Source organism: Maniola jurtina, chromosome 25 (genome assembly GCF_905333055.1).
Source record: "Maniola jurtina chromosome 25, ilManJurt1.1, whole genome shotgun sequence".
In the NCBI taxonomy this organism is placed as follows: Eukaryota; Metazoa; Arthropoda; class Insecta; order Lepidoptera; family Nymphalidae; genus Maniola; species Maniola jurtina.
The window spans coordinates 4747610-4760106 of record NC_060053.1 but is presented as its reverse complement, the minus strand read 5'-3'; the positions used below and the strand labels follow the sequence as shown (position 1 = coordinate 4760106).

Here is a 12497-nt window from a genome sequence, read left to right as displayed (position 1 = left end):
GTTTAAACCTAAAGTGCACAAATTAAGTTGCCATTTCATGTTGAAAACATTGTAACAGTAAATTATAGTGATATCAAAATAACCAATGGTATTGGCACATGAGTAGATATCTATACAAAGTGGAAGCTTCATACAAGCGGCTTGCTGTAGGTTTACAGCTGCCGCGACAAACAAATAGATGTGCACCAAGTGTGCATCGACCGGTGTAAAGGTGCCCACGCACTTGAACTGAATTGCAGCTGAACTACGCGTCGCGTCAGTGGTCTGCACGATATTCTCTCCAGCCGCGACGCGTGTACGTCACTGCCGCGCGGTCACTGGCAGACCTTAAATTATATGCCAAGCTTTTATTTTTAAATGGTTTTTTATTTTGCCTAAAATACATAGGTACCTGTGCCTAAGCAGGTATAAATAAAACGCCAAATAAATGCCGTACAGCGTTGCTCTTTATTAGCGATTTGAAGTAGGAAATAAGTAGTAAAAATAATAATCTAACCAATATCGATGGCCGTTATACTAAAGCGTGGTCTTGAGTCGTCTTGTGTTTTTAATTTGCCGTTATTTATCATCATCATCGTCAGCGTCATCACGCTCTCTCTGAAAAAATAATATTTCATAATCATAAGATGTTAATTAAACCTACACATTTTATATTAAATATACGACTCTGACACTGACTTCGTTCGCATGTATTTAGGTTTTTAAAAATCCCGTGGAAATTCTTGGATTTTCCGGCATAATAATATTTTTTATGTCTCTTTCTGGATTTTTAACTACATCAATGCAAAAACCGGCAAAAAATATATAGCAAGTTCCTACTACCTATATATATTTATGATATACTGTAATGATTAAAAAGTAAAAACAAACCAGGGCAAGTCCATGTAATGCTAGCTCACTGTTGGCAGGGCTCTGTAAAAATTAAAAAAATAATTTAAAAAAATTGACACAAAAGTAAAATTAACAAGCCAAATCTATCATCTAGCATAATAAAATTGCTAGGTACCTACGTAAGTAGGTAGTATATTTATATCATCTAAGTAGGTACCTACCAACCCGCTAACTCCAAAAATACTTACACTGTGTTTATTATACCTCTACCTATCTAGATTTCTAACCCCCGACCCAAAAAGAGGGGTGTTATAAGTTTGACGTGTGTATCTGTGTATCTGTCTGTGGCATCGTAACTCCTAAGCTAATAAACCGATTAAAATTTCGTTTTTTTTGTTTGAAAGGTGGCTTGATCGAGAGTGTTCTTAGCTATAATCCAAGAAAATCGGTTCAGCCGTTTGAAAGTTATCAGCTCTTTTCTAGTTACTGTAACCTTCACTTGTCGGGGGTGTTACAAATTTTTTCCAGAAATTCCAACGTGATCTTTAATTGATTTATTGATTGATTAATCGTAGTAAATATTCATCCATGCAGATGGTAGGTACCTTAATTTGTATGATAGATTGTAAACTCACCTTCAACGCTGGAGTGGCTGGCTGGTGATGCTGAAAATATTTGATTTCATTATACAAAACTTAGACTGATTTAAGTTGAAAATTTTTAAGCGCAACGCACAGATCGTCGTTACCCACGAATAACGACACTGTTACAAAAGACCTATTTTTCAAGAGGAGCGTTTTTGTGATTTATTTTAATACTTGGATTCATCGAACACGTACGAAGCGATTTGCTTCCTATTTCTAATCCGAACCGCTAGGATATGGAACACCCTTCCGGTATCAGTTTTCCCTTCCACCTATAATATGGGTACCTTCAAGTCAAGAGTGAATAGGCAACTTCTAGGCAAGCGCGCTCCATCTTAGGCTGCATCATCACTTGCTGGCAGGTCTGATTGCAGCCAAGCGCTAGTCTATATAATTAGAAAAAAAAAACTAGGATGAACATGTGTGCAATCTTATAGCTGACTATGTTGGTGATGGGTTTTAGAGTTATTATAGAGGGGTTTATTGGGGGTTTCTTCAATTGCAAGCATTAATATTGTCACGGAACCAAATCGTTTCTATCGGATCATAAGTGCGGTTGTGTCCTTTTTCATCGGAAAATGCCGTCGTAATTGTATTAAAGCCACAAATACCGTAGTGGCTGTACTCCGTGGAGTTGTGCAAACCTATAAATGCTAGATTGAATTACAACTATACATAATACATATAAATGCGAAAGTGTGTCTGTCTGTCTGTCTGTTGCTACCTTTTCACGGCCCAACAGTTTAACCGATTCTGACGAAGATTGGTACAGGGTTAGCTTATATCCCGGGGACGGACATAGGCTATTTTTTATCCTGGAAAATCAAACAGTTCCCACGGGATCTTTAAAAACCTAAATCCACGCGGACGAAGTCGCGGGCATCCTCTAGTATGACATATATGCTGATCAGACGAAAAGTGAGTTGAGAGAGACGCGCATGAGTTATGCCTGATTGGCGGGTAAAAGGATACTGTGGCCATAGTGGGTTTTTTTGTCGCATCTTTTTCACTAGTACAAATTGTGGTTTATTTTCAAACGCTAATTTCTTCAAGCTTTTATGAGTTTGAATGATGTGTAATGGAGAGTAGATTTCAAATCAGCAAAAAAAATTGGTTGTCTGTATAGTCGGTTTACTGACGATAGTTGAACGTGACAACAAAGGCCGATTGTGCTTCTTTGTCACTCGTTCCGCGCTCTCGCTTGCACTTCAAGCCTTACATGGAACGCCTCAGAGCGAGGTAACGCCGCATGAGACATGTTTTTTCGTGCGTGCAGCCGGCTCTATCGAATTATAAGACGTTGTCACGTCAAAAAAAAAAAAAAACGCCACTCTGGCTATTGTGGCGTTATTCGTAGGATACGACGACATACGGAATACAGTAAGGCGGAACTTAATTACGTATCGCAGCTTCTTTCTTTGCAATTCGGTTTAGGTACATATTGTAGTTGCGTCCTACGCTTCAGCCTAGCACACGAATTTTTAGATCTATTTTGACTTTATTACTGGATTAGTGGAAAATTACTGGATTTTCAAATGTCATGTGGTGTCATGTGTTCATTTTACGTCTAATTCATAATCTTAGTTTGTTGTGGGCTTCTTCTGAAATCAGGGCGCGTTTGGAATCCTCGTTTGAATTGACGTTAGATTAGAGACCATTATAATACCTAATTTGAATAAATGGCTTTGAATTTGACTTTGACTTCATGAGAAATTAAATTAGGAATAATGTATTACTTACTTGACAATCTCCTACCATTCCATGGTGCATAAGCGCTGCTGGCGCATACTGCAGATTTTGATAGAGTTTAAAAAAGTTATTATTATACAAAATAAGTAGGTATTAAAAAAAAGAAACAAAAAAAATCGGTGATAGGAAAAACGGCAAAAAAATTTTTTAACGTGTTTCTGTGACTAGTTATTGCTTGTCTTAGATACCTATATAACTTTTGATACCATCTACTAAAATAATATTTAAATTAACAACAATAACAACACTTACGTATTTGAAGCTCAGGCTCTACAACAAGTATAAATTAAAAATTTATAACACCCCCGACAAGTGAAGGTTACAGTAACTAGAAAAGAGCTGGTAACTTTCAAACGGCTGAACCGATTTTCTTGGATTATAGCTAAGAAAACTCACGATCAAGCCACCTTTCAAACAAAAAAAAACTAAATTAAAATTGGTTCATTAGTTTGGGAGCTACGATGCCACAGACAGATACACAGATACACACGTCAAACTTATAATACCCCTCTTTTTGGGTCGGGGGTTAAAAAGAAAGCATTTACTCATAAATAAAAACAGGTCAAGTGCGAGTTGAAGTCGCTCATCGACGATTCCGTAGTTTGTAACTGGATACGTTTAATTATTTTGATACTTGAATTTTATCTTCAACTGCAAATGGAAGTTTATAGTAGCAATTTTTTTTTAATGTCAAGTATAGTATGTTTATACAAATTAAGGATTTTTTTTTGAAATGTCAAGTATGTACCTATATACAAATTAAGGATTTTCATATTTTAGTTTTTACTAGTGCTGTGAGATTATTTTTGGTAATGATTCTAGATCAACGGAAGGTACTCTACAGATTTGGATATATTTGCGGGGGTCAAAATATGCACCATAAAAGGCCCTATTATTTATTGCATTACCAAGCTTAACTTTTTACAGTTCCAAACAGTTCCAAACGACCGTAGACCTAAATAATATTAGTTAATTTTAGCTTGGTACGCTACGCTTTGAGTAAGTACGGAACCCAAAAAAAAGATGGATTTTTAAACAATTTATTAAAAAATTCACTTACGCCTAAATCGTAGACTTTAGGGGCTAGTGACTGAAAGGACAAAATAATATTAATAGATTAATTTTACATTGTTAATTACTTAATTAAACATATTAAAAATATTCATATATTCATAAATAAACTATTCCGTTTCATTTTCACTTACACGCTTCGAAGCAAGGAATTCTAGAAAAAATTACTACATATTGTTAAAATTTTTAATTTTTAAAACACTTTGTACTAGCTTTGTACCAATAATGAAGCAATGTTGATTGTAAATACCGGTCAAGTATGAATCGGACTCGCACAAAAAGGGTTCCGTACCATCGTACAAGACGATGTAACCTCAAATTCACGGTTTCGGGATTTTTCCCTATACTTGCCAAATGTTATGGATTCTAAAGTTGCCTTCAAACTACGGAAATATAATATAAAATATAAATATCGCTCACTTTATAGATTGCGTAAAACAGCCTTACCAAATACGGTTCTTGCAGCTTATCATGGATACGTTGCGTCAGTGCTCCGATACGGATTGATATTGTGGGGAAACTCTAGTGAAGCTAATAGGGCGTTTATAGCACAAAAGAGGTGTGTAAGGGCTATGACAGGAGCCTTCTACTTGGACTCCTGTCGACCATTATTTCAACAATTACACATTCTACCACTCCCGTCTATGTACATCTTTGATATTTGTGTATTTGTTAAACAACATGAATATCTGTTTAGCAAAGCACGTGATATTTATCCGAGGAACTCAAGAAATAGGGATCGACTAGTAACAACATATAGAGCCAATAATGCAGCATACCGAAAGTGTAGTCATGCCATGTGCATAAAAATATATAATAAACTACCCCCAGGCTTACGTCAATTAACATCTTTAGCACGTTTCAAAAAAGATCTTTTTTCGTGGTTGATAAATAAATGTTTTTATTCAATAAATGACATGTTGGCACTGTAAAATAATATAGGTATAATAATAATTTTATTGTGACATAATATTAATTTTTAACATCTTTTAAATTTTGACATTGTTCTACTTGACTAATTATTGTATTAATTATTATAATATTTGCATGCCAGAAATGGTTGAATACACTGGACTTATTGTATGCTATTTGTACCACCTTTTGTCAGTATTCAGCAAATAAAGAATTTGATTGATTGATTGATTTACTTTTAAATGTCATTGTTCACACTTAGATGTAATATTATATTATAGTAATATTATATTACATCTAAGTGTGAAAGCATTTAAAAGTAGGGTGAGCGATATTTATATATTATATTATATTTCCCTAGTTTGAAGGCAACTTTAGTTAACGGAAAGTACCCTATAGTTTTGATTTCCTTGTCGGGTCTTGACAATCAGACAAGTGATCGTTTAAGGGTTCGTTTTTCTCTAAAGATAAGGAACCCTATTTGATAAAAAATAAAGTTCTACGAATTACGTGCTTACCAATGGATTTTGCGGGTTCTTAAACAAAAAAAATTGATAAATAATTTATGAGAAAAAATAGAAAACAAACAAAAATATAAAATATTTTTAATTACTTAAATATTTTAAATTTTAGGAACTTACGTATGAAATTTTCAGAGACTGTAAATAATAATTATAATTTGGCTTGTTATTGTGATTATTGTTATTTATTGAAAAAAATTAAAAAAGAAATTAAAAAAAAACTTTACTAGAAACATTGACAAGATAATTGTTAAACAAGTGTAAGTTAAAAATTTATAACACCCCCGACAATTAGTGAAGGTTACAGTAACTAGAAAACAGCTGATAACTTTCAAACGGCTGAACCGATTTTCTTGAATTATAGCTAAGAACACTCTCGATCAAGCCACCTTTCAAACAAAAAAAAGTAAATTAAAATCGGTTCATTGCTTTAGGACCTACGATGCCACAGACAGATACACAGATACCCAGATACACTCGTCAAACTTATAACACCCCTTTTTTTGGGTTGGGGGTTAAAAAATAATACTTACACCACGATCTTGATATTTCTGCAAAATTGGAAACAAAAGATTAATTTTACAAGAAAAACGTTATACTCACTTAATTTTCTTTTGATTTATAGATCATACATACATTAGTGAGATGGCTGAGTACGTTGGATATCAAATCCGCATGAGATTTCTATAAAGAAGACAAGTGTGAATTAAAAATTTATAACACCCCCCACAAATGAAGGTTACAGTAACTAGAAAAGAGCTGATAACTTTCCTAATGAAGGAAGGAGTGAACTAGAGTGTGGAGACTCTCGGTTTGATTCTGAATCTGTCAAACTTTTTATTTTATTCAGATACTAGCCGATGCCCGCGACTTCGCTCGCGTGGATTTAGGCTTTCTGAAATCCCGTGGGAACTCTTTGATTTTCCGGGATAAAAAGTAGCCTATGTGCTAATCCAGGATATTATCTATCTCCATTCTAAATTTCAGCCAAATCCGTTCAGTAGTTTTTGCGTGAAGGAGTAACAAACATACACACACACACACACACACATACAAACTTTCGCCTTTATAATATTAGTGTGACAAGTTAGCCCTTGACTGCAATCTCACCTGGTTGTAAGTGATGTTACAGTTCTAAGATGAAAGCGGGCTAAGCTGGAAGGGTATGGCAGTTTTTATTAAACCCATACATCTTTGGTTTCTACACGGTATCGTACCGGAACGCTAAATCGTTTGGCGGCGCTGCTTTGCCGACAGGGTGGTGGCTAGCCACGGCCGAAGCCTCCCACCAGACAGATATTAGGCTAGGGTTGACGTGAAGTCAAAGATCTAGTCGTTTATGCCTACCTAGCCTACTTAGTAACCTACATTTGACGCCTGCCAGTGTTGGTGCAGCCTTGACATTTTGTTACAAGTTTTATAACTCGTGAAGTGTGCCCATACTCAGTAGTGAGCCGGCGATGGGTTAAGGTCATAGCACGATTAAACGACTCTGCTCCCACCCCGCAAAAAGAATAAAGTTCAAATATAGGCTTTAAATATTGCTCTTTAGATATATTTTACATTGGCATCATAAATTAGCAGACAGACCGCCGTCAGACTGCTCGGTAGTTGACGCCTCGCAGGCCGCACGTTGTAGGCGAGCGGTCGCTCGCTTACTGCTAGCGGTCGCCGCGGGGCGCGGGGTTCTTCTTTGTTATGTCTTTTTCAATAAATGATAATATGTAATCAAATAAATACCGATTCATATGAAAGTAAATGTAGAATTTTTCTTCGTCATCTAATATGTGTCTTTGGATCTGCCAAAATTCTCCTTCTGCATGTCTTGCTTTCAGCATTTTATGCATCCAATATCTTCGTCTGTTATTTCTTGCGCTTCTCTCTGCTGCAATAGCAATAATTGCTATTGCAGCAGAGAGAAGCGCAGAAACCGATCGTGAACTGCGTCTATCGCGAAAGGCGAGAGCGGTCGGCAGGTGGACCGCTGGCTGTCGCCGCGTCGACTGCTAGGGGCCTGCTAGCTGTCGCCGCGTGGACTGCGAGCAGTCGTCTTAGTTTAGGACGGTGTTGGGTGGGAGCGGTGTTGGAGCAGAGTCGTTTAAATGTGCTATGACCTTTAATGTTGATGATGGCTTACCCTTAGAGCGTCATTGTCATCACGATCATGATTATCGTCCCGATCTTGATCGTTTCGGTCCTGGTGATGTACATCGTCGCCTTCCCTTTGAGCGAGATGTAGACGTTGGAGGTCTAATAAGCGTTGGACATCGCGATCCCGTTGGACGCTATGGTCTCTTATGTCATCACGATCGCGTTGGTTATGCTCTCGGTCTCTCCTATCGTCGTGATCTCGCCTGTCATTACGGTCGTGTACGTCACGGTTATGATCTCTCCTGTCATCACGGTCTCTTCTGTCATCATGGTCTATCATGTCATTATGGTCCCTTCTGTCATCATGATCCCGTCTGTCATCACGCTCTCTTCTGTCATCACGATCCCTCCAAGCGTAGCGGTCTCTCCTGTCATCACGGTCTCTTCTGTCATCGCGGTCTCTCCTGTCATCACGGTCCCTTCTGTCATCATGGTGTCTTATGTCATTATGATCTCTGATGTCATCGCGGTCTCCATTCTTTATCTGCGTAAGATATATTGATTATGAATATAAGAAAGATTTAAGATTAAGATACTTCTATGGTACATCACTTAAAATACAGAACAAATAAGATCAACAAAATCACAATTTGACTATCTGGTAGGTAGTTAGTATTATAATTTGATGATATATTTTTGAAAATTAAGTGAAAGTTTTAATTTATTTTTGTTTTTAATTCAACTATTTTTTTTTAGTTTTAATTTAGATTTAAGTTTATTTTATAAAAAAAAAAACTCTAATGTTAATGTCAATAAAATTAAATTATTATAGTTTTAGACTTAAAAAAGTAAAAGATTTATAAAACAGATATTTACTCTGTCAGAATCATCGAAGAGCTAAAACAAGAAAAAATAGTAAATGAATTAATGAAAATGAAAAATAGAATTGGATTTATTTATAAGGATAAATTCCTATAATAATTATGTATCAGCCTAGGATAAACATAATTTATAATACATAAATTCAAAATTTAAAACCCCCCGATACAAAACTCTAAAAAGTAGATAACTTTCAAACGGCTGAACCGATTTTCTTGGATTATAGCTAAGAACACTCTCGATCACTTTCAAATAAAAAATACTAAATTAAAATAACACAAACACTCAGATACACACGTCAAACCTATAACACCCCTCGTTTTGGGTCGGGGGTTAAAAATAGTAAAGTGTTTGATAAAACATAATTAAGTACAAAAAAAGTTTAATAAAACACAATATGGGGGACACGATTTCCCTCTTTACCTGACTGCGGCCAAAGAAAAAGTTATGATTTTAGCAGTCTATGTATGTATGTATGTATGTATGTATGTATGTATGTATGTATGTATGTATGTATGTATGTATGTATGTATGTATGTATATATGTATGTATGTATGTAGCATATATGTATGTATGTATGTTTTTAGTTTGAACACGTTATAAATGATACTTACACTTAAACTGAGGGTTTGTAATCTTCTCCTGAATTGTTGTTCCTAAGAAAACATAGCAATATTGTAAAAAGATTAAATTTCATAAAATAAGAATAAAATTTTATTAAGAAAACATTACAATAAAACTTAAAGCTAGCCTTATCTAATTACTATACAAATCATGCCCGCGTGGAATGGTGCCAAGAATACTGGCTGCATTTCCACCCTGGACAGCCAGGCTGATCCGTTGCGCAAATATTAAATTATTATTAATAAATAATAATTATATAATAAGCACCTGATCGTCGAATTGGTCATCGTCTTGATCATGATCTGGTACTGGCTAAAAGAAAATGAAATGGCATATTTTACAAAAGTTTCACCTGGGGCGCATAACTCTTCAAGTATACATAATGTATTCGATAATAAATTAAATTATTCTTTACTCTTTAGTTTTTGTGTTTATTGAAGTCGGTTTTTAATTTTTTTAGAATTTTTTTATTTCACAATTTTCAGTGGCCCCTATGCTATGCCTAGTTAAAAACCTACTGTTAACCAAGCTGTTGCACTCATCGCAAGCAATTAACTCTTATCCATTGAGGAGTTCTGTTCTCCATCTCCGAAAATATTCATCAGATCTTCACCAAAGTATGTGAACCTGTGAAGTATTTACCTACCAAACTAAAAAATATACATAAAAATCCGTTATATTTGGTGAAGAAATCGCGTAACAAACATACAGTTGAATTGAGAACCTCCTTTTTTGGAGTTGGTTAAAAATAGTAGGTACTCACCGCTGGTACAGCCAAAGCCGTGGCAAAACAAATACAGAAGATAAAAACTAACTTCATTTTTGCTTTTCGGCGTTCTAATTACGAGTCATTTTATACTCTGTGCCTTATAAACATAATTCATTAGTCTGTGACCAATTTTCCAAAATGGCTGCCATGTTTTTTTAATCGCGTGTGAAATGACCGTTGTCTTCAAATTGCAATTTTTATTGATTAATTTGTTTTTTTTTTGGCGTAGCTAATTGATTTTTCCAGTTGGGGTTTTAATAAGGAGGTGTTAATTGTTGCTTGTTTTCATTTTGAAGGTATTTTCAAAAAAAAAAAAAAAAATACACATATTACACATTCATAAAGGAAGGAAATAGTCTATCTGTAATTTGTCAATAAGTTAATTATTTATTATTGAAAAGGTTGTTATTATAATATACTAGCTGATGCCCGCGACTTCATTCCCGTGGATATAAGTTTAAAAATCCCGTGGGAACTCATTGATTTTCCGGTAGCCTATGTGTTAATCCAGGGTATAACCTATCTCCATTCCTTTCAGCCAAATCCGTTTAGTAGTTATTGCGTGAAAAGTAACAAACATCCATACATCCATACATACAAATTTTCGCGTTCATAATATGAGTAGGATAAAAGTAAAGGCTGACTGACTGACTGACTGGTCTATCAACGCACAGCTCTGGTCTATACTACTGGTCGGATCGGGCTAAAAGGCATGCAGATAGCTATAATGATATTAAATACTAGCCGATGCCCGCGACTTCGCCCGCGTGGATTTAGGTTTTTCGAAATCCCGTGGGAACTCTTTGATTTTCTGGGATAAAAAGTAGCCTATGTGCTAATCCAGGATATTATCTATCTCCATTCCAAATTTCAGCCAAATCCGTCCAGTAGTTTTTGCGTGAAGGAGTAACAAACATACACACACACACACACAAACACATACACACATACAAACTTTCGCGTTTATAATATTAGTGTGATCCGCTAAGAAAGGATGATTTTTGAAAATTCAACCCCATATGAAAATTTGTGTTGTCCACACGGACGAAGTCGTAGGCATCAGCTAGTAATAATACAAAAACTTTCATTATAGAACGTTGGGTATTTTAATTAACAACAAGTGTAAATTAAAAATTTATAACACCGACAAGTGAAGATCACAGTAACTAGAAAAGAGCTGATCACTTTCAAACGGCTGAACCGATTTTCTTGGATTATAGCTAAGAACACTCTCGATCAAGCCACCTTTCAAACAAAAGAAACTAAATTAAAATCGGTTCATTAGTTTAGGAGCTACGATGCCACAGACAGATACACAGATACACGCGTCAAACTTATAACACCCCTCTTTTTGGGTCGGGGGTCAAAAAGTCAAAATAAGTGCTATGTATTATAAGGAGTGTAGCCTACGCAAGCGGATAGGAAGGTAGGTATCTATAACTTTTAAAAATAGGTAAATCTTGTTTCCATTGATTTCTCGTGAAAAGCCCGGGAGCTAAGTTGGCGACGCGATGTCTACTGAGTACGCAGAGTAGCTACAACACAGAGCTTCACTTATCATTATGTTTAATGTTTAATCTATGAAATAGTTAATATTGTAGAAATAAAAATTAGAATACATATTCTTGTTTTCATTGATTTCTCGTGAAAAGCCTTGATGTATACTGACTACGTAGAGTAGCTACAACACAGAGCTACATTTATTATTATAATATATTATGTTTAATCATTGAAATAGAAGTTAGAATACTTACATCTTGTTTTCATTGATATCTCGTGAAAATCCCGGGAGCTAACGTCTTGGCTACGCGATGTCTACTGAGTACGTAGAGTAGCTACAATACAGAGCTACAATAAATATTATAATATACTACGTTTAATCTATGAAATAATAAACGCTGTAGAAAAAAAATTAGAATTATACATATCTTGTTTTCATTGATTTCTCGTGAAAAGCCCGGGAGCTAACTTGGCGACGCGATGACTACTGAGTACGTAGAGTAGCTACAACACAGAGGTTCGTTTATTATTATAATATGTTATGTTTAATCTATGAAATGATAAATATAGTAGAAATAAAAATTATAATTCTTACATCTTGTTTTCATTGATTTCTAGTGAAATGCTTGAAATGAAAATCACTGGCAACACGCACTGTTCAAAGACTTTGGTCTTCAAACACTGAGGAATTTTGGAGGAGAAGATATCTCGAAGCTTCCCGATGTATTACCTATTATATGTCTTTTAAAAGATAAACATTACAAGTGTAAATTAAACATTTATAACACCCCCGACAATTAGTGAAGGTTACAGTAACTAGAAAAGAGCTGATAACTTTCAAACCGCTGAACCAATTTTCTTGGATTATAGCTAAGAAAAAGAAAAGAAAAATCGGTTCATTAGTT

General features: G+C 35.3%; 1 protein-coding gene across 8 annotated transcripts; it reads right to left on the bottom strand.

The window, feature by feature from the left end:
* Nucleotides 1-424: 424 nt before the first annotated feature.
* On the bottom strand, nt 425-10194 carry LOC123877951 (putative uncharacterized protein DDB_G0281733). Of its 8 annotated transcripts, XM_045924899.1 has the most exons (16): nt 10087-10194; nt 9591-9635; nt 9314-9355; nt 8696-8716; nt 8185-8363; nt 7866-8130; nt 6365-6412; nt 6262-6279; nt 5849-5866; nt 5726-5743; nt 4285-4314; nt 3477-3494; nt 3216-3266; nt 1467-1496; nt 871-912; nt 425-597 (listed from the first exon to the last, which is right to left on the bottom strand). In XM_045924899.1, exons 1-16 carry the CDS (start codon nt 10141-10143, stop codon nt 559-561), a joined length of 921 nt encoding a protein of 306 aa, XP_045780855.1. In that variant the 5' UTR covers nt 10144-10194; the 3' UTR covers nt 425-558. The 8 variants fall into 8 exon arrangements, with proteins under 8 accessions (XP_045780855.1, XP_045780847.1, XP_045780850.1 ...); XM_045924891.1 differs by having other exon boundaries at nt 7866-8363; XM_045924894.1 differs by having other exon boundaries at nt 3231-3266; nt 7866-8363.
* Between the last annotated feature and the right edge of the window lie 2303 nt (nt 10195-12497).